Here is a 22,925-nt window from a genome sequence, read left to right as displayed (position 1 = left end):
AAATGGTAGTCCGTTATGCAGTCCGCCGAGTGTCCGGGTCAATACCATAGAAACAGATCCAGGGCAAAGGTACAGATGTAAGGAGAAGGACGAACACAAATCCGTGAAGCAGTCCGTGGTCGTAGTGCCTGAATATCCAATGAGATTCCAAACGCCAAACAGTCCTTAAGAGGCAGCTGAGAAGCACTGACTTTGTGGCTTCCTATGCTTTTAACTGCTAACAGTCACATGATGTGCATCACGGAAGCGTGAGGAAAGCCACGTGCCAACAGATGAGTGTGATTGGTAGTCATTCACCTCACGTGACGCGTGAATCTCTGTGTTCCTCGGCGGAAATGCAGAAGTTTCCATGGAAGTTTCCACAACAATGAGGGTCGAAAAACTCCCAGAGTGCCAGTCAGCGCTCTCCGTGGTCGAACGGAATGCCGTTTCTTTGCGACATGATGAGAGGTGACTGTCGTGCCAGGTAGATCCGGGCTGATCTGTGTAATTGTGGATTGTTTAACAATGGGTGGACTGGGAGACGTGACACAGGATCTGATTATACAATCATCTAGGTAGATAAAGATGTAGATTCACTTGTGACACAGATGCGCTTCCACCGGAGCCTAACACTTGAACACGCTTGTGCCGACATCAGGCCGCACTGAAGGGCTTTGAACTGGTAATATCTTCCATGAACGACAAAAGAAAGGAACTTCTGGAGTTTGTGATTAATGGGGATGTGGAAGTAAGCATCCTCTAAATCGAGGTCGCCAGGAAATCTCCTTCCTCTAGTTGGTGGAGCACATGCTGTAACGTGACCATCCTGAATTCCTGGAACTTGAGGAATTTGTTGAGGCGTCACAAGTCTAGAATGGGTCACCACCCTCATGACTTCTTTCGAACCAGAAAGTATCTGGAGTACACTCCGGAGCCCATGAGGGACCGGCTCTATTACCCCTTTGTTTAGCACAACTTTAACCTCCTTTTGGTAACTGTGCTACATGCTGTTCTTGTTTGGGCATGGGAGGAATCTGAGGGCATTTTTCTGGGAATTCCGGGGAGAGGCACTGTTGAAGGATATTGAGCACCCATTTGTCTGTGGAGATGTTGCACCACTGGTCGACATAATGTGATAACTGGCCTCCCAGGAGGTTCGGAAGAGAGGGTGCAGACCCTGGCCCGGGCCGGGCTTGCTTTGGTGTCTGCATTCGATGTTGAGCATGCAGACAATGGGTGCCAGTTCTGTAGGCCTGGGAATGTCCCCTATATGCCTCCTGGGTGGTTGAACAGGAGGGCTGGCAATAGGGTGAGGTGAACTCTTCGGAGGACATTGACACCCTCCCTTTAGAGGAGTGAAAATACATCATCCTCTGCTAGAGAGTACCTAAAGAACGTGCCGTTAGTGTCAGCTTTTATGGCTTCCATGGTGTCAACTGCATTCTCAAACAAGTGGTCACCTTTCCACTCACCACTCCCTTGACCATCTGCGGAAAACCTGAGTCGGTGACGTCCAGAGTGAAGGTAATGGCATGGTCAGAGGCTACCTCTCCTGCATAGACCCAAGCCAGTTCCTCGGTCCTCTAGGAAGAAGAGGATGAGCCCCAACTTATACCAAAGCTCTTGGCCGTACCTTGAGAAAATAACTAAGGCGTTTGGTGGCCTTGATGGTAGAACGCTGCCATCGCGATGATACGCTTCCCATTCACCTCCAACTTCTTACTCTCCTGATCCGGAGGATCCATAGAAGAGTGAGAAGGCTTAGAGGATCTCTTTCTAGCCACAGCAGAAAGCACCGAGCCCGGTGATGGTAGAGATCTGAGGCACTTTGGAGCCGTGTCCAGGACCCAGTATTTTCTCCAAACTATCCCTTTTTGCTATGGCTGCGCCTGGGGGAGTGGGAGGGGGGAGGGGGGAGGGGATGTGCCCGTGCCCAGGGTCCTCATGACCAACAGGCCATCCTCCCAAATGGCATCCAGAAGGGGAACTGAAACAATAGTCCTCTTAGAGGACTCCTACTGCCCGAAAACGAAACCATCCCCGAGGAAACAAAAAGGGAAGAGGTTCAACAGCTTGGCCCCCCTGTGAGATCATGGAATGGAACAAACCAATCTCCTCTGGCTGAGAATCTCTGAAGGGTACATCGACGTCCGGAGGCTCCCCACCATCATAGGGCGCGCAATCGTCAAACTCATCAGTGCCCTGTGTATCCTGGTTAGTGTCAGCGTCCGTCTGTGCAGCCTCTTCCACGACAGTGACCGTTAACTGCCCAGGGGTAGCAGGCTTCGATGAGACAGCATCAGCTGAGCTCCAGAGGGTTCCCTGACAGAACAGGTATCGGTGCAACTGGTAGACACCATTGGATTTCTGACACAAGCATATGCAGAGTTGTCAAAATGTCCATTGACATGTCCCTTGGTGCTGTAGGAGCCCCCTGCTGGTCCCTGAAGTGAAGCGCTATGAGGCCAAAATGTCTGTGGGTCTGGAGCGTTCAAAGTGGTGGGCATCACAAACCGGTGCACAAAACACACCAATGGTGACAGGCACGGTTCTCTGCCTGTTCCGTGTACTTCGTCAATGAGGCCCTGCACAACACTTCAAAAGGTGATTTAGGGAGACTGGAGCACCTCAGGATAGAGTTCAGTAACCCCCACAGGGTAGCATATGCCAGGAGTAGGTCTACCCCTCCGTCACCGGTTCTAACGGTGTAGTGAGCTGCTGTTACGTTAACTTCAAGGTGGCTGCCAAGTCCTCAGGTCTCAAGCTGGGCTGTTGGTCAATGCAGTACCTGTATCGGATCAGTGGTTTTAGTCCAGAAGGATCTGGTATTTACTGGCGTTGCATTAGGAGCGCTCTTGGGGTGTCAGGTATCCCAGTCTTGCATCAACCGTTTTCAAATAAAGCCAGGCCGGTGATTTAGGGGGCATACACAGCACTGCAGGTAGTGGTTTGGGACAGGGCACCAACCTTAAGGCTCAGTTCACAGGATAATTCAGCACTCAAAACAGACATGGGTCTGGGAATTGGACAAAAGTAAGTGACCCCTGCAACTGGGCAGATTGCTGGAGTTATGTCGGGCCCCAAGCCGGGTTGCACCCACCTGTACAGGCTCCAACAGATCAGACAACGACTTTGAAATGGCAGCCGAAATTGTAGATCACTGTTTGAGTTGCCAGTCAAGATACGCAGCGTTGAGTTGCAGGGATTGGAGCAGCGTGGGAGTGCTCCAGTGTGCACAGTTCATCGCCAGCTGTGGCAAGCAGAGGCGGTCCACAGGGGACACAATATGCAGACCTGCGAGGGTACGTTCTGAAATGTGGCACATTCCCCACAACAGTGAGAATGCTGCAAGACCAGCAGCCAGTGACAGAAATCCCACGTCAGGAGCTAGGAGGAGCCCCGGGTGCCTGGGCCAGACACGGTAGTTAGTGTCCCCCCAGGGGCAGGCGGGGGGAGGGAGATGGAGGGGAGGCAAGGATTTGCTAAGCTCAGGTGGTATTCAGCAGATTCTTCCGGCTAGGATGGGCGAGACAGCCACCCCTGTGTGGTGTATTGGGACGATCCAGTCGTGTTGTACACACCGTCCCCCACCAGCGCCGGAATGCAAGTTGTTCATTCTCCGCGCCTTGGTCTCTGATTGAGACCGGGATTGGGCTGGTGTATTGCCAAAGCTGCCAGTGGTGCATTGCTCACACTAAAATGTTATATTATTGATTAAAGAAGGCAGGTTTCCATCCGAGTTGGCCACGGCCTCGGGAGCTTTAGATGAGAGCCGCCACCTTGGCCACAGTGCAACAGCTCCCCAACCAATTTTTATTTCTGTTATTTTAAAGCAAGATGCTGCATATTGCTGAAACTCAGAAACAGAACGCAGTCATGCCCTATTATGGGGTAACTTCTGCATGCTGCTCCATATACAACACCTGCATCAAAAACAAACTGTAGTTCATTTTAGACTCACTGACTCTGCCTTCGTGATACATCCCCCATTCACCACAACCAGTATGTTGATCTCTTATTGCATTCATGTTTACAAAAGGCTCTGTGATTGTTCTTTGTGATTTGTCACAACTTTACTATTGTAACAAATCCCAGGATGCTATCACTGCTTCCGAAGGGGAAGCCCCTTCCCATGAGGTTACGGAGGTGAGGCCGCTACCTGATAGACCCCCTGCGGATGGTCCTCAGAGGGTGGATCTCATGCGAGGGGAAACCCCCTATGGGAACAGTGACAACTATTCCAGAAGAATGCACTATTTGTCCAACACCTACACCTCCACCTCCACATCACCCCCTCCCTGTTCACCCCTACCCTCCTATCTGGTACACTTGTGTATAAATCAGGAAGAAGAAAGGACTGAGACGAGGAAGAGTGGAGGTAGTTATGAAGATACAAGCCAAATAACTGCGACGAATCAGTGCAGATCTGCAAGGATCACACAGAGGAACCTATGTGTACAGTCTATTCTTCAACTACAGACCATACTGAAAGCTGACGTAAAAACGTAAACTAACCTGTCTGTCAGACCCTCCCTGGAGGAACGGAGAGCGTAAAGAACTCTCATTGTAGCAAACAGCAGGGGAAGGACAGGATGCGGAACAGCGATGAGCACAGTGTTCCGGGAACACAACAAGAGAAGCAGAAAGCTGGCTGGGGAGAGCAGCAGGGCACTTCAGGACCATGCACCCCAACCATGAGTTGCATGCTAAACAGGGACAGAAGCTGCAGAGCCGCTGCGGCATGCCGAGAAGAGCCCCAGAGAGCCGGCGAGCCAAAGAAAGGAACAAGGAAGTCTGCGACCGACCGGAGGACTGCAGCAAAGACACCAAAATGTATTTGGGTGGCTGAGTCTGTGGTTGGGGGTGTCCAGACGGTACGAAGAACCCTAAATTCAACAGTACAGTTAAAGTGGGGAAAGGAGTATAACCCCCTATGTGACATTAAAAGAAGCATGAACAAAGCAATTTAACAAAGAACAGTCTGGGAAACTTACATGCAAAATACATATCATGTATTTAACAAGGATACCTAATCTTCCTTGTGGCAGTACTTGGAGGGAAGACGACACAGGGATGCCAATTAACAAGGGAGGAGGCAAAGAGAACTGTGAGAATAGGAAATATGAAGACAGTACTTGGCATGAGAGTAAACCAAGTCTGTATGTGAGGTCAAGAAGCAGTGACAAGAACTGGGAACGTGGTACCCATGAACACTGCTTGCCATGGGAGAAAACTAAGTCTGTGTTGGAGCCTGAGAGACCTTCGAGAGAAGGGGACCAGGCCTGCCAACCAGGGTCAGGGACCCCTACATGATTTAGAAAAGCATCCAAATGACTCTTCTTCGTCTCAGTGCCTGGTAGAAGGGAACCAGGTCTACCAACCAGGGACAGGGACCCACCACCATTTGAAGAAGCCTCAGAAAGGCTGGTTGGGGAAAGGAGACATTTCCCCACCAACTGATGAACTGTGTTATAAGTCTAAGGAACGCTAGGGAAGGGAGAGATTCCCTCAACACTTGAGTTTGAACTTTATAAAACAAGAACTGTCTTTTTCTCTAGGGGAAGGGAGCCATTCCTCCGGACTCGGAAGACCACCATTTTATTTAGTTTAACATAGCTTGAAGGACAGAGTTAGTATTCCGACAGAGGACTATGAACTCAATTTTTGTTGAGGCAGGGAATCCCCTCAATTAGGGTAAGATGTGTTTTTCTTTTCATTTTATGGGGGAATAAAGACATGTTTATACCAACCACAACCTTCCCACCCACACCAAAGATCATTTTTTCATCTCTTATTTTTATCTTTCACCCTGGTCTCCTCTGATCCCTCTAACCACCAACAGGGCCAGCGTTGTGGCCCTGTCAATAGAGTGGAGGAGGGGGGGGGCATCCTGCCCAGAATGAGTGCCTGAATGCAGGCAGGCCCCCTCCCCACCTCTCCTTACCTGCGGCGATGTTGGAAATGGGGCAGGGTTTACTAGCCATTTTCCGCCCTCCTAAGACCATTCCCTTTCACACCCTGAAGCCAGGTAAGTGATTAGATAGGGTAAGTAGCCAACCCTGGGGGGGTTAAGGAGGTGTGTGTAAGTGTGGGTTAGTTGGGTGAGGACGGGAGATGGTGGAGGATGTCAGAGACCAGTGGAGGCGAGAGCGTTTGGAGGCTATTATTAATGAGGGGGGTCTGTGGAATGTTTGAGAGAGAGGTGAGTGTGAGTATTCGAGATAGAGTAGGAGTAGTGGCAGAGTGGGATAGTAGTAGAAGCGGTGGTAGCGGTTGTCGGAAGTAAAAGGTAGTAGGTGGTGGGAGTAGCGAGGGACGAACATAAGTGGGAGTCGGTAGTACAGGGGTGAGCAGGGCACGATATCCATGGGTTCTGTAGTAGCAAGATGGGTGTACAGGGCACGATATCCCAGAGGGTCGAACAAGGGCTAGTAGACAGTGAGCTGAATACCATATTCCCAGGTTCTGCAACAATGAGAGCGCTAGTAGAGAGTTAGTGGTAGTAGGGGAATAGGAACAGACGTGGAGGGAGGGTGAGAAGAGTGATAGTGAGTGGCAGAACAGGAGTTGCTATTGGCATTGTGAGAGATAGAAATTATAACAAGAGGAACAACCAGAGGCGGGAGAGTAGAGAAAGGAAGGAGGGCAAGGAAACAACCGAGGTAGAGTAATAGGAGGGGGAAAGTTAGTAAGATCGAAAGGTGCAGGTGGAAAGGCGGCATAAGAAATTGGAAGGACAGTGACATAGTGAGAGGAGACCAGTTGTTGGGATCAGTACAGCAAAGTGTCAGGGGTGAGGTTGTGAAAGGAGGGTGCGTGATGGAGGGAGAAAGAAGGCACTATTCCCTATTTCCAGAGACTAACTAATGATAGAAGAGGGAAAGCTAGAAGGTCCCTAGACAGTCAGGTAGCCATTGATTTAGGGAAAACACCTGTAGCGCTAGTCAGAAGGAGATAGACAGATAGGGGTTAGCATTCGGTAGTGTACAAACAACCCTGTAGAAACGTCTGGGGTTGGGTGGTGTGACGCAGGCCCGTGGAAGTTGAGAGAGGAAAGGGCTAGCACCAATATTCACATCCCATTAGGCCCTGAAAACCAGAAGAGAAAAACAGCTATTGTGACAATTAAGTTCAATAAACACCTTTGGACTATTCTAAAGAGTCACCGTGGTTATTTGTGGCAGGCCACCCCATCACACAACTCATTTACTCAATCTGCCTTCTCTGTTGGCCCTTCAATCCACCCAAACACAGCAAGCCTGAATCCATGGTACTCTCCCATGAACATGTCAAAGTATTCACCCAACTCCTCCATCCTCCACTTGCTCACTCTATTGCCCTTAACTTTAACAAATTTAACTCTGCAATGCTCACTTTAATTGTATTGTATTCGTCATTTCCCATTTGTAAGGCCACAATGCGCTTTGTGGTTGGAACGCCCTCAGGGATGGAAGTCCATGTATGGGAGATTCTAAGCGTTATCTTTAAGATGTGTGTGTGCATTTTGACAGGTTAGGACTTGGGAGGGCTGGCGCAGCCCGAAGGTCAGGCACGTGGGCGTGTGCTGTTGGTGGTTTAGGATATAGTGTTAGTGCCAGAAACTCGATGTGTGCCCAGCTAACGTTTTCATAGGTTGTGCCTGTATACTAACGGCAGAGGTGTTGGGCACGTTAGGGGTTTACGTGTGGACGGCTATGCAAGCTGCTAGGCCGGATTTACATAGCCATAAGTGCATTCTATAGTGCATGGAAGGGTGGCCGTGCCTGCGGCCTGTGTCCACAGACTTGGTGCAAGTTATATATACCTTAAACCCGGATGGAGTTCATCTTCGATGGCGTTTTCCTATGGTTCAACACGATTGGCTGGTCTCACCAGCTGAGGACTACCTAGATTGAGAGCCTGAGCACTGGGAGGGGTGCACAGGGAGTGATGTACGATCGTCTGGGTGTGAGAGAGGGAAGGTTTATCACAGCGTGCTGCTGCAAATGCTGCCGGCATCCAGTGAGGTTTGGGGGTATATGTGTATTGTCAGGTTTGGGCCAGTGCTTCTGTGCGCGTATCACAAATTAGAGTGCGAGGGAATTTCAAGAGGGAGAAGTAAAGAGCCAGTTTTTAAGGCCCTTTCTGAAAGCCAGGCGATTGTCAAAGTTGTGTATGTGGAGACTTCCAGATGATCGGAGCTTGGAGGGAGAAGGCGGATCCGCCCAGTCTGGTGTAGTTGTAGTGGGGTACAACTAGGAGAGATACAGTGCCGGATCAGAGTGTCCTTTGAGGGGTGGTAGCGAGCGAGTTTGTCTTGGAGGAATTCCAGGCCGGTGTTGTGGATGACACAGTGAGTGATGCACATGGCTTTAAAGGTAGATCGACGACCGGTAGGCAGCCCATGGAGGACTCGTAGCGTAGGGATGATGTTTTCTCTGGAAGGGAGGCTAATTATCAAGCCGACCGCAGCCTTTTGGATTCTTTGCAGTTTCCTTAGCTGGAACACTGGTGTAAAAAGGCAGTTTGCATAGTCTAAGCAGAAGAAGATGATGGAGATGATGGCAGAGAAACGGCAAGAATAGGTGAGATATGGGAAGATAAGCCGGAGAATACGTAGGTGGAAGAAACAGGTTCTGGATACTGAGTTGATGTGTTGGGAGAGGGATAAATCTGTGTCCAGTGTACATCCAAGGTTTTTCACCAAGGTGGAGGATGCTGTGCGGTTGGGGGGAAGTTAGCAAGTGAGGCCAGGGAATAGGTTGGGGAAGGAGCGCCGTTTTCTTGCAGACTAGGATTTCTGTTTTCCCATGGATTGAGGATGAGGTGGTTGGTCGTCATCCAGTAGTCAATATCCGAGAGGCATGATGACAGATCTGGGTGGACGGAGCGCTGAGATTTGGGGATTTTAACGATGATCTCGGTATCGTCTGCGTAGTTGTAGCAGGTGAGATTGTGGGAGGGAATGAGTGCATGGAGTGGGTTAAGCTAGATGTTGAAGAGGAGGGGAGTTCGGGATGCTCCCTGTTCGGGATGCTCCCTGATGTACCCTTTCGGTACTTATCGGGATGTAGAGGTGAAAGGGTGAAGGAGAATGATTTGGGAGCGATCAGAGATGAAGGAGGCAATTCAAGTGAGGGCAGTGTCTTTGATTCCTAACGAGTGTAGTCTGTCTAGGAGAATGGAGTGGTCAATGGTATGGAAGGTGGCAAAGAGGTCAAGGAGAATTAGTACAGCGCATCCCTCAGCACCTGCTGTTTTTTTCAGGTCATCCCAAACAGACACTAGAGGTCTGCGCACATTTGAGGGGTCTGAAGCCAGATTGGGCAGGGTCAAGGAGGTTGTTGGCTTCAGTGAAATGTCAGAGTTGCATGTATGCTCTGCGGTCCATGCGTTTGGCCATGAAGCAGCTGTTGGAAATAAGCCAGTAGTTCTGGGGAAGGAGTGGGTCAAGCGTCCTTTTTTGAGGAGGGGTTTGATGTAGGAGGTTTGTTAGGGAGTGGTTAAGGATTGAGCATGCACTACTGCCTGCACAGGTTGAGGCTAGGATGGGCGAGAGGAACTCTTGGTGTGAGACCGAAGAGAAAGAGGTGAAGGTTTGTATGATTTCTATTTAAGAGATGATGGCAGAATGTCTGTCGATAGCAATGCTGTGGACATGTTCTGATAAGGCATAGCAAAGAGATTGGGAGTTGGGTGGAAGCTGAAGAGCAACCTGGAGAATTGAATTCAGAAACTATTCTATGCAGTTCCTTGCTTGGGTTGCTTGCGCCTTCATATGCTCCTGCACTAAACCATGGATCTCCTCAGCCATCATACTGCTCAGGACAACTATGATTTTTGTTTATGCCACTGTCACACGTTTCAGTCCTGCACTCTCCTCATGCCTTTAAAAACACTCTAGTGTCCCTGACAACCACTAACACAGCCAGAATCCCCTAAACCACTGATCTTATTTCCTCCCTCTGTGCGCACCCCAACAAACTGTCCCTAAACCTTTAGGCCTGCATTTTTGGCCGTTCAATGCCCAGTACTGCATTGCATGGCTTCTTACTACTACTACTTCTGTGCTCCCTCAGGTGCCCCGTTCACATCATCTCCCTACCATTCTTGTAGCCAACCCTCAAGAACTGCGCAATATCAACCTCTCCTCTATTTGCCGTCTTACCCTCTCTTTTATCAAATATCACCAAAATATACAACGCACTATCCACCCTTTGACCTCTCTCGTCCCGTAGCTCCTTCTCCCCCCATAGTCTTGTCGCTATCTCACTTCTCAATGAACCTTTACCCATACCTCACCCCAATGTACTCCTTTTCACTGCAAACTATAAAGGAACTTGTACAAGTCTACCGTCTACAATATTTAACCTTTCTCAAGTGGCATCTTCCCAGTTTGCTACAGAATAACCAAAATCTTAACTCTCCCATGGAAACCAGGTGCTGATCTAAACAGCCCCTTATTCAACAGACCAAAAACTGACTGCTCGCACCCAGTTTTCAATGTTTTAATGACTGCACACCACTCATACCTCTAAGTCTTCAAGACCTTTGCACAGCCTTTCAAACTGTGGATCACTGCCAACGCCTTCAAGTAGTTCTTTTTCTCCTAGGATTCATGTACACAGCATTCGACTGGGTGTTCTTATCTCACTGACCACTCTGCCTTCTCATGGAACTGTAGCACTTATTAGCTATGGGGCGAGCATCGGTCTTGGTCCCACTCCTGTTCACCTTTCAAAGGAAAATGGCTTTGTAAATTTCTGCTTCCCATCTTTAAATTCATCTATGGTCTTTCCCCCAATCTATCGCTGACTGAATCTCAATATTCTCTCCCTCAGATGCGCTGGCAATTGTCTCTATGCAACCTAGCTGTCTTCTACGCATTCTCCCACTTTCACTCCTTTTCCTTACTTGCTACACTCCACTGGAAATCTCTCCCCTGTCCAAAAAAGCATTTTCATCAGGGGAATCCCTCAAAATAAGCTACATATGCTGGCAATGGAAGGGACATCCCTTTCTCTCCTGGCTCTCTTATGCAAACTAATTACCCAATCCACATCTGATCTCAGCCGCAAGAAACACTGTATATTCATTGTAATTATGGATATACTGCCCCTAGGCTTTCAAGGTAAATTTGTATGTCTTGTCTTCCTATTCCTACTCATACCCCTTCATCACCCGGTATAACTCCTTGAACCCAACAATACTTTTTTAGTAAACACACCTTACCCAAGGTCCGCCCCTGGTCTCCGTAATTGGTTACTTTGCAAGTCATTTCTGCTCGCAATGGCACCCTTGAATAAAATCACCTTCAATAAGGGAATAGTTTCTTACCTATAACTCCATTTTCTCCAGCATTGGTATCTTTCATGGATTCACATGCTTAGAATATTCCCCGTCGTCAGACTGGGACCCCTCGGTACACATATATAGCCTTTTCCTATAGGAAAACTTCCAACACTTTTGTGTCCTATCTACGTCCTTTTAGGACCCGCCTACGCATGCTCCGTAGGCCGTCCCAGTATAAGAGGCCCGCCCCCGCGGCTCCCCTTCAGATTTCGGCCCCTCCAAAGTAGGAAGGGTTAAAATACATTGCATTCCGGGGAGGTTGGCGGGCGCATGTGAATCCATGAAAGATACCAATGCTGGAGAAATGGAGTTACAGGTAAGAAACTAAATGTAATATTCCCTCACCATACTACACAATGCAAATGTACAGTAGGAATAAGTTAACTCATATAACCTTATCCACAAAGTATACTGTCATCAAAAAGGTAGAAAACAGATTCTCCACAGCGTGGAGCTTACCATACTGAAACAGATGGCGCAGGACAGCTCTTCCCATCTGCACCTCGTCCGCATGCTGCCTGGCAAGGCAGTAGTGGCGGGTAAACGTGTGGGGCACTGACCATGCCGCAGCTTGGCATATGTCTGTCAGCGGAATTCCTGCCCATAAAGCTGCTGAGGAGGACATTGATCTTGTAGAATGAGCTCTAGGATGTCCTTGCAGTGGTCTTCCGGCCTTGGAGTGACAAAACGCAATCGTCGATGAGACCCATCGAGCCAATCCCTGTTTAGAGATTGCTTTTCCTCTCGTCGACGGACCATATGCGATGAACAGTTGTTGAGTAGACCAGAGTTCCTGTGTACGATGTAGGTAAAATTTCAGAGCCCTCTTAAGGTCCAGGGTATGAAGAGCTTTTTCTGCTGTCGATGATGGTGTGGCGAAGAAAGTAGGGAGAACAAAGGACAAGTGTTTGTGATACACTGTCGGAACTGATGGGACGAACATAGGATTAGTTGCCAGGACCACTTTGTCCTTAAAGAATCTTAGGTATGGCGGGTCTACGACCAGCGCTTGCAGTTCCGAGATTCTCCTAGCTGATGTGATGGCAATCAAGAATGCCAACTTCCACGAAATGAATTTTATGTCGGACGTGGCCATAGTCTCAAACGGCGGTTTCATTAAGCCTGCCAACACTGTGTTGAGACTCCAAGTTGGGGGGAAACGTTTTACTGTGGGAAAAACTCGAAATAAACACCTCATGAAGTGTTTCACAAGTCTGTCGCTAAATAGAGGAGACGACTGCCTCTTCCTCGTGAACCTTGAGATGGCCGCCAGGTGCACCTTTATCGATGTGAAGGATAACCCCCCTCTCCGCCAAGAGGAGCAGGTAAGGTAGAACTTGTTCCGGTGTCACCAACAACGGTTGTAGGCCTTGTTGTCCTCTACACCATTCACAGAACCTCCGCCACTTATAGGAGTAAGATTTGTTTGTAGAAGGGGCTCGAGCCGCTTGCAGAATTTTTTGACAATCCTCCGAAACGTCTAAAGCACCGAACTCCGAAAAGACAGGAGCCAGGCTGTAAGGTTGAGACTGTCCGGGTCGTGATGCCACACCGTGCCTTTGTCCCGGGATAGTCGGTTCGGGACTCTAGGAAACGCTATGGGATGTTCCAGCGACTGGTGAAGCAGCTCGGAGAACTACGGTTGCCTTGGCCAGTATGATGCCACTAGAATTACCCAGCAATTGTATCTGCGTATCCACTGTATTGTCCTCCGTATGAGGGGGAACGGGGGAAAAGCATAAAGGAACATGTCCGTCCATGGGAAGGAGAATGCCTCCCCCATGGAACCCTCTTGAGGCCATCTGCTTGCGAATTGCTCGCATTTCTTGTTGTCTTTGGTCGCAAAGGCGTCCAGAGAGGGGTGACCCCATTTCTCGAACACTTTCGTCAGGTGAACTGTGTCCATTTCCCACTCGTGTATCTGGCCGTGCTTCTGCTGAGGGAGTCTGCTTGGGAGTGCCTCACTCCTGGGAGGTGGTGAGCCACGATGGAAATTTCGTGCTTTAATGCCCAATGCCATGTTTTCTGGGCTTCTATGGAAAGAGTTCTTGATCGCGTCCCTCCTTGTTTCCTCAGATAAAACATGGCCGTTGTATTGTCGGTTTGTCGGTCAGTACTCGTACTCGCGAACCCTTGATGTGTGGTAGGAATGCCTTCAAGGCCCATCGTACTGCTCTGAGCTCTTACACGTTTATGTGTAGGAGTGACTCCGTTGGAGACCAGCGACCTTGCGTTTGGAGAGCACCCATGTGAGCTCCCCATCCGGTTAGGGACGCATCCGTGACTATGGTTCGCTGAAACTCCGGTTCCTGTAGGGGTACACCGTTGTTCAGATTGTGGAAACTCTGCCACCACTGAAGGGTCCGAAGCAGCTTGTCGTCGTCGATGGTTATCTTGTCTGACCACGATCCTTGAGCCTGCGTCCATCGGTCCGCGAGGAATTCCTGGACTGGCCTCATGAATAGGCGACAATTTTCCACCAGATGGATGCAGGATGCCATGGCCCCTAGGACCGAAACGTATTTTCTCACTGAGAGCCTGGTGTTTCACCGTAGTCGGCTCGCTTGCTGATTGAGGCTTGAGGTTCTGTCGAGAGAAGGTTTCACTAGCCGTAACTGCGTCTCGAACTGTGCCCCCAGGAATACCGCCTTCTCGATGGCCGCAGAGAGGGTTTTTCGAAGTTTATGGCGAATCCCAGCTGTTGTAGAAGCTGCATGGTGGCTTGCAAACTTGTGTTGGTCGACGCTGGATCCCCTTACCAGCCAGTCGTCGAGGTATGGGTATACATGGTGGCCTTGCCTCCTTAGCCAGGCCGCTACTGGAACCAGGCATTTCGTGAACATTCTGGGGGAGGTCTTGAGCCCAAAGGGAAGAACCGTGAACTGGTAGTGTGTCCGCCCTATTACAAATCTCAGGAATTTCCTGTGTTTCCGACACATTGGAATATGGAAGTACGCGTCCTGTAAATCCAGGGACGCTAGAAAATCCCCCTCTTGAACGGCGCGGATCACTTCCTGCAGAGTGAGCATCTTGAATTTTAGGCTCTTTAAAGACTTGTTGAGATCGCGCAAGTCTAAAATGGGACGCCATTTGCCGTTCGGCTTTTTTACGACAAAGTATCTTGAGTAGACTCCTTGACCTCTCTGTGATGTTGGAACTAATTCTATCACGCCCTTTGCTAACATGAGTGTTAACTCTTGTTGCAGTATCTTCAGATGGGAATGAGCGGTGAACGCAGGTGGAATGTGTGGAGGGCTATGTTTGAATTGTAGAGAGTGTCCGTTTCTTATAGTGTCCAGCACCCATTGATCTGTCGTTATTCGTTCCCATTCGTCGACATATGCTGACACTCTTCCCCCCAGAACGGTGTGTTGTATGTCACTGCTGATCTTTAATTTTGCTCGTCTCTCGACAACGCCGGATAGGATGGTGTTTTCCTGGACATCTGGAAGTTACGGCGTCGGTTTGCCGTTTGGGAAGCACGTCTGTATCCCTGGGAGGGGTAAGCCGATCTGCCAAAGGATCCGTCTCCAGACGCAGAGAATCTGGAATTACCTGAAGCCCCTCTAAAGGGACAAAAAGACTTGTAGCTTCAGCCACTCTGGAGGGCACCCAATGAACGTGCCGTGTCCGAGTCCTCTTTCATTCCCTTTAGGGCTTCGTCCACCTTCTCACCGAAAAGCTCTCCCTGAAAGGGCATATCTAAAACTTTGTATTGTACCTCTGGCCTGAAGTAGGTACACTTAAGCCATGACTGTCGTCGTAATACGACCCCATTATTGACTTGCTTGAAGCCTGACTCAGCGAGGTCTACCGCGATGTTTATTGCGTGATTTGAGGCTTCCTCACCCTCTCGGACAAGTAACATCGCTGTCTTCCTATGCTCTTCCGGAAGATGATCAAGCAACGGAGCTAGCCTGTGCCACATCTCCCTGTCGTATCTGGCTACAATCGCCAGAGAGTTTGCGGCCTTTACTGTGGTTGCTCCCACGGATAGCACTTTTTTGCCAAAGGCATCCTGGCGTCTCGCTTCGTTTTCAGGCGGAGTCGTGCACTTGTGCTGGGCCTTCGCCTTTCTCGTCGTTGCCGCCGACACCACCGAGTCCGGCGTTGGTTGGGAGGATAAACACTTGGGGGTAGACTCTGGAGCCTTAAACTTTTTCTCGAGGCGTCCTTTCACTGCCGGCTCTGAAAAAGGGTGACGCATTGTCTGCAACCCCTCCTTCCACACGTGGTCTGGTATTGGTATTGAGAACACGGACCTCCTTCTCTTACCCATGTGGTCGAACAAACAACAATCCTTTTTCTGTTCTTCCTGGGACAAACCAAATTCTTTACATGCCTTCTCCATCATAGAATGGAATGATGCAATGTCGTCCGGAGGGGACTGGTGAGCCGGGCTTCTAGGGGTTTCCAACTCTACCTCGGACTCCCAGGTTGGGTCACTGGAGGGGGATGATGAGATATCCGACATGGCTCCCCTGACTCCGAATCTGGCAGCTCACCTTCCTCATGTACCAGAGCGGAGATTGGCGTGCGTAGGTGCGTCGGTGGACGGGACGGGCCCGGCTCGTCGACGGGTGACTGTGGCAGGTTTGCCTGAGGTAGTCTCTGGTCCAACGACTGTAGAAAGGACTGAAGCGTGGACAGAATTTCCAGCGACAAAACAGATTGAGGATTGAGAAGAGGGGCAGATACCGGTACACCGGATTCCCTCGTCGACGACTTGTCGGCCACTCGTAGCCCTAGGTCTGCTGGGCCAGCTATTCTCTCGTTCTCGTCACAGCCTGTTCTTGTAGCAAAGCATCCAGGGGGATCGGATCAAAAACTTCTGGCCTCCAGGCCTCCTGTAGAACCCCCGACGACGAGGCCATCGTCGCCGCCGTTGTCGGTGAGACGGTGGATGCCACCTGCGTCAGTGGCAGGATGGGGGCCGATGACTGGACCGCCGTTGACTTAGCAGGTGGTTTAGGCGGTCCCGCCTTTTCCACGCTTGGCCTGCTTTTACTCGACTCGTGGTCGATCGATGATGATCGCCCGAGGAGGATTTCGGCCTTTCCTTTTCATGCTTTTTTGATGACGATGATTTTTTGACGAGGAGTCTCTAGCTGAGTGACTCCCAGGTGACTCTTTTCCCGTCGGTCGAGATTTTTTCGCCGGTGGTTCCGACGAGGTAGCGCGGGGTGATGTTTTTGCCGATTGTGTGGAGCCTACCTCCGAAGGGGGGTATGCCCCCGCTCCGTCATTCAGCCATGCCACCAGCCGTCGACTCCGCTCTTTGAGGGTTTTTTGAGAAAACCCTTTGCATATGTCGCAGTTATCCGCCGAATGATGAGGGTGGAGGCAATATATACAATCCATATGTCCGTCCCCCTCGTAAACTTTTTTCAAGCCGCACGTCGCACACGGACGGAACAGCGCTTTTCCTGACATGGAGGACATTTTCTCTAGCTCCAACTCCAGGTATAAAACCTTGTACAAAATAGTAAGACAACGCGAGAAGATCCCACTACTTTGGAGACGGTTGAAATCTGAAGGGGAGCCGCGGGGGCGGGCCTCTTATACTGGGACGGTCTACGGAGCATGCGTAGGCGGGTCGTAAAAGGACGTAGATAGGACACAAAAGTGTCAGAAGTTTTCCTATAGGAAAAGGCTATATATGTGTACCGAGGGGTCCCAGTCTGACGACGGGGAATATTATAAGCATGTGAATCCATGAAAGATCCAATGCTGGAGAAATACAAAATTACTCCACACCTACTAAACTGCAACACACACGCAACACACACGCAACACACACGCAACACACACACACACGACTGAGGCAGGGCTAGAAATTGCTGGGGGCTATTTAGCTCCTGCTTCTTTCCTAGGAGAGCCTGCTTAGCTTAAAGCCACAGTTTGCAGGAGCTACTTTTGACTCCCCAATCCAACTGGTGCATTACAAATATGCAAGGCAACATTATCTTTACTGTTTTAGACTGTAAATGAAGAATTAGAATACATATAATGGATCATACATAGAGGGTGAAAAAGTTAAAGGGTGCCTCTCAAGCGGAAGTTGGATTTGAAGCGTGCGGTGTACTCACTCCAGGTTGCCCGGCGATAGTTCCCGCCTACTGGGTAATGTCTGAAGCACATGAGCGGGTTTTAGCTACTGCTCACCTAATCTTAACTTCGAACCCTGAGAGTGAAGTAAATGCAAAGATGCTGGCAGCCCAGAATGGTACGGAGTATTCTTTCATCACCTGCCCCTAAATAGAATGAGGTACGACTTGAGATGGATGTGGCGAGGAACATTGATCAATGGTGCTTGATGGATCATGATGCATTTTTTTTTTTATATAAAGAACAGCTGCAAATTAGTCCACTAATATAAGCCAGCCTCTTCCTAGTTACAAATTCACAATCACAATAAGTGACTATTATGCCGCTAGAACCCAGTGCCACTACCTTGACAAACAGCACCTGATGCACTTGTTCTTGGTAGGCGAAAACCTGGTTGAGTTCCAAACCTCTGCCCACTTTCACATCAATATTCCACACCGGCAGTTATCGCTAAAAACATGCAAGCATCCTGTTCGTGCTGTCGCAGCACAATCAACAATTTACTCTTCGGCCTTGGTATATCGAAACAGAGGATGACACGCAAACATCTATGATAACAGCCAGCCTTTGCACATCTGCCCATTCATGAAATCTACTACTCAATTGAGTTTGTATTTTTTATATTTACGACTAGCGCTCTACTGATTTTTTATATTTTCAACAGACTAAAGCACTACTGCTTTAGAGCAATGGTGAAAACAGTTTTTAATTTAAAACCTGTAACAGGGAACATGTAGCATATTATCCAAAATTGCCTTTCAACAAGGCAAGCGTGCAAACGCCATTAAGATACACGCGGTATCTTAAACTCTTCAACATGGCCGCCCGATGCACGATGCCTCCTACCGAAGCCCAACTAGGCTCACACCTCTGCATCCAACCCTCTGATTGGCCGCCGCCCCATCTAAAGCACCCATTGGTAACCGGCAGGCGAAGCCGGCCCACCAGCACCAAGGACCACAGAACAAGGACAACAACTGTTTTGCTGCCTGTTTACTGCAGTCTGCCACACCCCCTGGTCGTTTCCCTCGCCGCACCGTAAGGTAACATTTGCAGCTCTCTCTGCACTGCTGCTACATGTGTAATGGGTTAACAATCACCACTACTATGTCTCTACCTGCCCCCCAATGCAATTATGCCACACTGTTACTCACTTGCATTGTACACCTGGGTAAACATGCTTGCTTTCAAATTCCGCCTGTTAAAATGCTGCTCTATTGCCTCTAACCGTACCTGTGTCACTCACATGTAGACCGCTTGTAAATCTGTGAACCTAGTGGCTTCATCGTGTGTTTTAGACATACTGCTGCATTTCGAATCTAGATGCTCACTGTCTTGCATTTTAGCCAAATAGCCTCCTATTGAATCTAGTGGCTTCCCCATGTGTTCTAGCTAAGTGCATCTCCCGAGCCTCAGTCGTTCTCCTACTGCTCCCTAGCCAAATTCCCACACCGCAAACTAATTGCCCACCTAGTCACTGCTGCCCCAGGCCGCCTAACTCTATCAACACTCAACGATTATTGACCTCACTATCCAGCATGTGTCTATTCACCACTAACTTGGTTGCCTACCTCCTGAGTAGCCTCATTCAAACGTCACCTACCAAGATGGCTCCATATTTACCCAATTTGTCAGCCCATTTACTTCCAACTACCGGGCACCACACCAAGACCCTCAAGATCCTCTGGCACTGCTACTGTCCAGTCACCCACGCACCACCATTGAAAGGAACCTAGGACTCATAGCTGAAATCTATGAGCCCCCTGCCCGTTCACTGCCCTTCAAACTAAATCCCGGAACGTCACCACCCCAATCCAATCCCTCCACACTAACTGGTAACCTAACACAAAACCTCCACCCCACACCCCTCTATAACCCCCTCATCCAGGGCACTCTTGAACCCTCACAGGACATGCGCCACTCCACTACGTCAAAAAATTCAGTGACCACATCAAAAAACCCAGCATGCCCTAAAATCAAGGGAGCCCTAATCAATGCCAGATCGCTAGTCGCTCATGCGATAGAAATTGCAGACCTAATCCTTAATAAAGAACTCGACTTCCTGCCCATTACTGAGACCTGGCTACACCCTGCAGCGGGCCCCAAGTGAATGCTGGCCGTCCCAGACAACTATTCCATCTTAAGACAGGACCGCCCTAATTCTAGAGGAGGTGGCGTCGCCATCATCCACAAGTGTAGCCTTGCCATGAGACTAGCTACCTCCACTGATGTCTCCTCTTGCGAACCCTTAGTAGTCAAACTAACTCCCAAACCCTTAACATCTATCTGATCTACCGCCCACCAGGCCCCATTGGCACCTTTGAGGAGGACCTTAATGCTATTCTTTCTAACAACCTTAAAAGCTCTGGGAAAGTAGACTCAAATGCACTAGCCCCTTATGTAAATATATTCAGGCGCGTCTTAACAGTCATTTAAATTGTATTATTGTTTCTTCACACTAATAATTTTTTCCTTTCATAAAGGGTTTCCAAAAAGACATTCCAAATGAAGAGACATTTCTGTTAGATGTCACTTTTTTCATTTATTTTTGCTTCACACCAATATATTATAATTCAAATGTTTCTCTCTCTCGACACGTGTTTCCCCATTGACACTCTCAATGGTTCTTCAGGAGAAGAAGTGTTTGTACTAAAAAGAAAGAAAAAACCAAATTCCTCATTTTCAGTAATGCCATAAAATTATGTAAATATAACCTACTAGGGTCGAGACAATCTGGATTCCGTCCCCACAATGGGACCGAAACTGCTCTTCTTGACCTGAAAGCACAGATTGATCTGCTTAGAGACAATGGACAAGCAGCCCTACTCCTCCTCCTCTACCTATCTGCAGCTTTTGATCTGGTCGATCACTCTGTCCTCTGCTCACACCTCAGCTCACTTCTCCAGCGAAGCCATCACCTGGATCACATCTTTCCTGAACGGCAGGACCATGAGGGTTTTTTCTACCACAGCGGCAGCTGACCCTATTCCCATCACTTGCGGTGTTCCTCAGGGATCCCGTGTCTCCCCCACACTATACAACATATTTACCAAGCCCTTTTCGATGATTTGGACCATCTTGGTATCACCTACACCAACTATGCAGATGATACTCAGATCCTCCTTCCGCTTTCAGGAGATTGTGAAAAGGATTTGGCCTTGCTAAATAGGGTGTACATCATCATCATCCAGGCATGGATGGCTACTCACGGACTATGGCTGAATGATGATATAAAAGATCTTATCATCTTAGGTACTACATTCAGCATAAAGAAACTTGGCCCAGCCTACAGTTCTTTCACGATTGACGGTAACAATATCAAAGTCGGACAGGAGGTGAAAACATTAGGATTCTACCTAGACTCTACTTTCTCCCTTAAAAAACAAGTGAGCTCCCTTGCATCCTCCACGGCTTACACATGTAAATTAATCCGCGCAGCCAGACCTTTCCTGTCTAATTCCAGCTACCTGACACTTGCCAGAGCCCTCATACTGTCTCGTCTCCACTATTGCAATGCCATATACCTGGGGTCCACCAAGGCCATCACCAGCAAATTGCAAACCCTCCAGAACAACGCTCTTAGAGCAGCTCTGGGCATTTCCAAAAGAGAGCACCTCACAGAATTTAGCCGACTGAACAACTGGCTCCCCACCAGAGACAAAATTATCTTAAAAACTGCATCACTCACCCACAAGTCACTTAATAATGCTGCCCCCATCTACTTGATCAACAGATTCCACAGACAACCCTCCTTAAGACCCACTAGAACTATATACAAAGATTGTTTATCTGTTCCCCACTACAAAAGGGCAACTCTAGGGGGTAATAGCTTCCCGGTAAAAGCTGCCAAGCTCTGGAACTTGCTGCCTCCTCACCTCAGTGCAGACCTACCCTATCAGAATGTCCAATCCAAGATGATTTCTTGGCTGAAACTGGGGTCCCAATAAGATAATAAAATGTCCTACGTCACTTGCACACACTAACCACGTGTGCATTCTTGCTTACCTGTACATTATGATCCCTGAACATAACTGCTAATTTGTATTTATCGCTTTGTACCATATCTTGTTACCTTGTATATTCTCTATGTATTGCAACTAAGATATGTAAATGCTGCGCCCTGATACCCCCGGGTACTTCTGTGCATTATAAATAAATAAACAAACAAACAAAGTAACATACATTTTCAATTGAGGAGTCAGCCTTTGTCTAAGACTTTCTGAAACTGCACTCAAAATATTTTAGGGCTAAATATCTCACCCCTCCCCCCCCTCCGTTCCCCGGGAACGATGGACATGAACCAGTCAAATGGGATAAGAGGCTTAAAAATGTCAGTCAGAACCCAGGACCCTTATTTGTACTTGTGGCAAAGTCTCCAAAAGTCCTTAAATGTCCATAAAGTATTTACAGTTGGGAAAAACTTTGAAAAATGAGTACCATGTCGAATGTGCACATATATTTGAGAGACTTATGCTCTAAAGCTGAATGCATTCTTTATTAATGAATAGATTAATGTTCTTACGTATGATAGTCTTTGACACAATAAATATTGTTCTCCGCATCTACAGTGAAGGGAACGCCATCCAAACATTCATTACACGCTACACAGCGGAAGCAACCAGGATGGTAGGATTTTCCCAGAGCCTGTAAAATCTGGAAAACAAAAACAAAATGTAACCTTTGCAAGGATTGGGTTTACACATTCACTTTACATCAGTAATCCTAAAGACCAAAACAACTCACTGAATGGAACCATTTCAAAACATTATTGCAAATGCACATTTAGGATTGGAAAATTAAATATATAGTGTGCAGGTAGACCTAGCATGACTCAATTCAGCTGATGCTGGCCAACTATCAGTAGAGATCATTTTCAGCAGCAGTTTCATTGCACCACCTGTAAGCCTAAACTATTGCATTAGAGTATAGATGGGGAGAAATGAATACGAGGAGGAACACACAGCTTGTAGGTGCTTGGTTATTTGCCCACCAATCGACTGCCATTGTCCCTACTAATCCCTATGCCCATCACCACCCAGTTCCTGCCCCTCACCGCTCAAAACACCTCTTCATGGTAATTCTTTCAACACTCTTTAATCAAGCCTTACTATCAAACTTGTGCGTGTCTTTCACTGGAATATTATGAGTAGCAAGCATTTTTGGCTTGTGTATAAGTATTAGGCATTTGCCAGGCACTTCTATTAGATGCCCAAGTACTAGTACCATTTTGCACCTACTACCAATGGCCAGTTAATACCACTATGGCAGTGCCTGGCAAGTGCCTTTCCAATGCCTACACAAAAGCCCCAACATTTAGCATTGGCAAGGTTTTTTTTTTTTTCTTAGTGTGAAGACCAGTTTTTTTTTTTTATAGAGAGTAGCAGAGTTGTATGCATTTCACTATCCACCTGGAGATGGCGCTTTTTGCAATGTGATCGCCTTCCCTGCCAGGTGCCATGGAGACAAACAGTAGGTCTGTTTTTTGTAGCGGTCTTGTCTTATTT

The 22,925-nt window shown here is 48.4% G+C and overlaps 1 protein-coding gene across 1 annotated transcript in view; it reads right to left on the bottom strand.

Annotated features, from left to right (window-relative positions):
• LOC138455308 (Wilms tumor protein 1-interacting protein homolog) overlaps nt 1-22,925 on the bottom strand; it is a 521,083-nt gene that overhangs the window by 111,301 nt on the left and 386,857 nt on the right. The window contains exon 5 of the mRNA XM_069607097.1: nt 21,944-22,074. Within this exon, the coding sequence (XP_069463198.1) occupies nt 21,944-22,074 (131 nt within the window). The remainder of the gene's footprint in view (nt 1-21,943; nt 22,075-22,925) is intronic.

This window comes from Ambystoma mexicanum, chromosome 1p (genome assembly GCF_040938575.1).
Source record: "Ambystoma mexicanum isolate Mex_15411 chromosome 1p, UKY_AmexF1_1, whole genome shotgun sequence".
NCBI classification, from domain to species: Eukaryota; Metazoa; Chordata; class Amphibia; order Caudata; family Ambystomatidae; genus Ambystoma; species Ambystoma mexicanum.
This window is presented reverse-complemented; position numbering and strand designations above follow the sequence as displayed.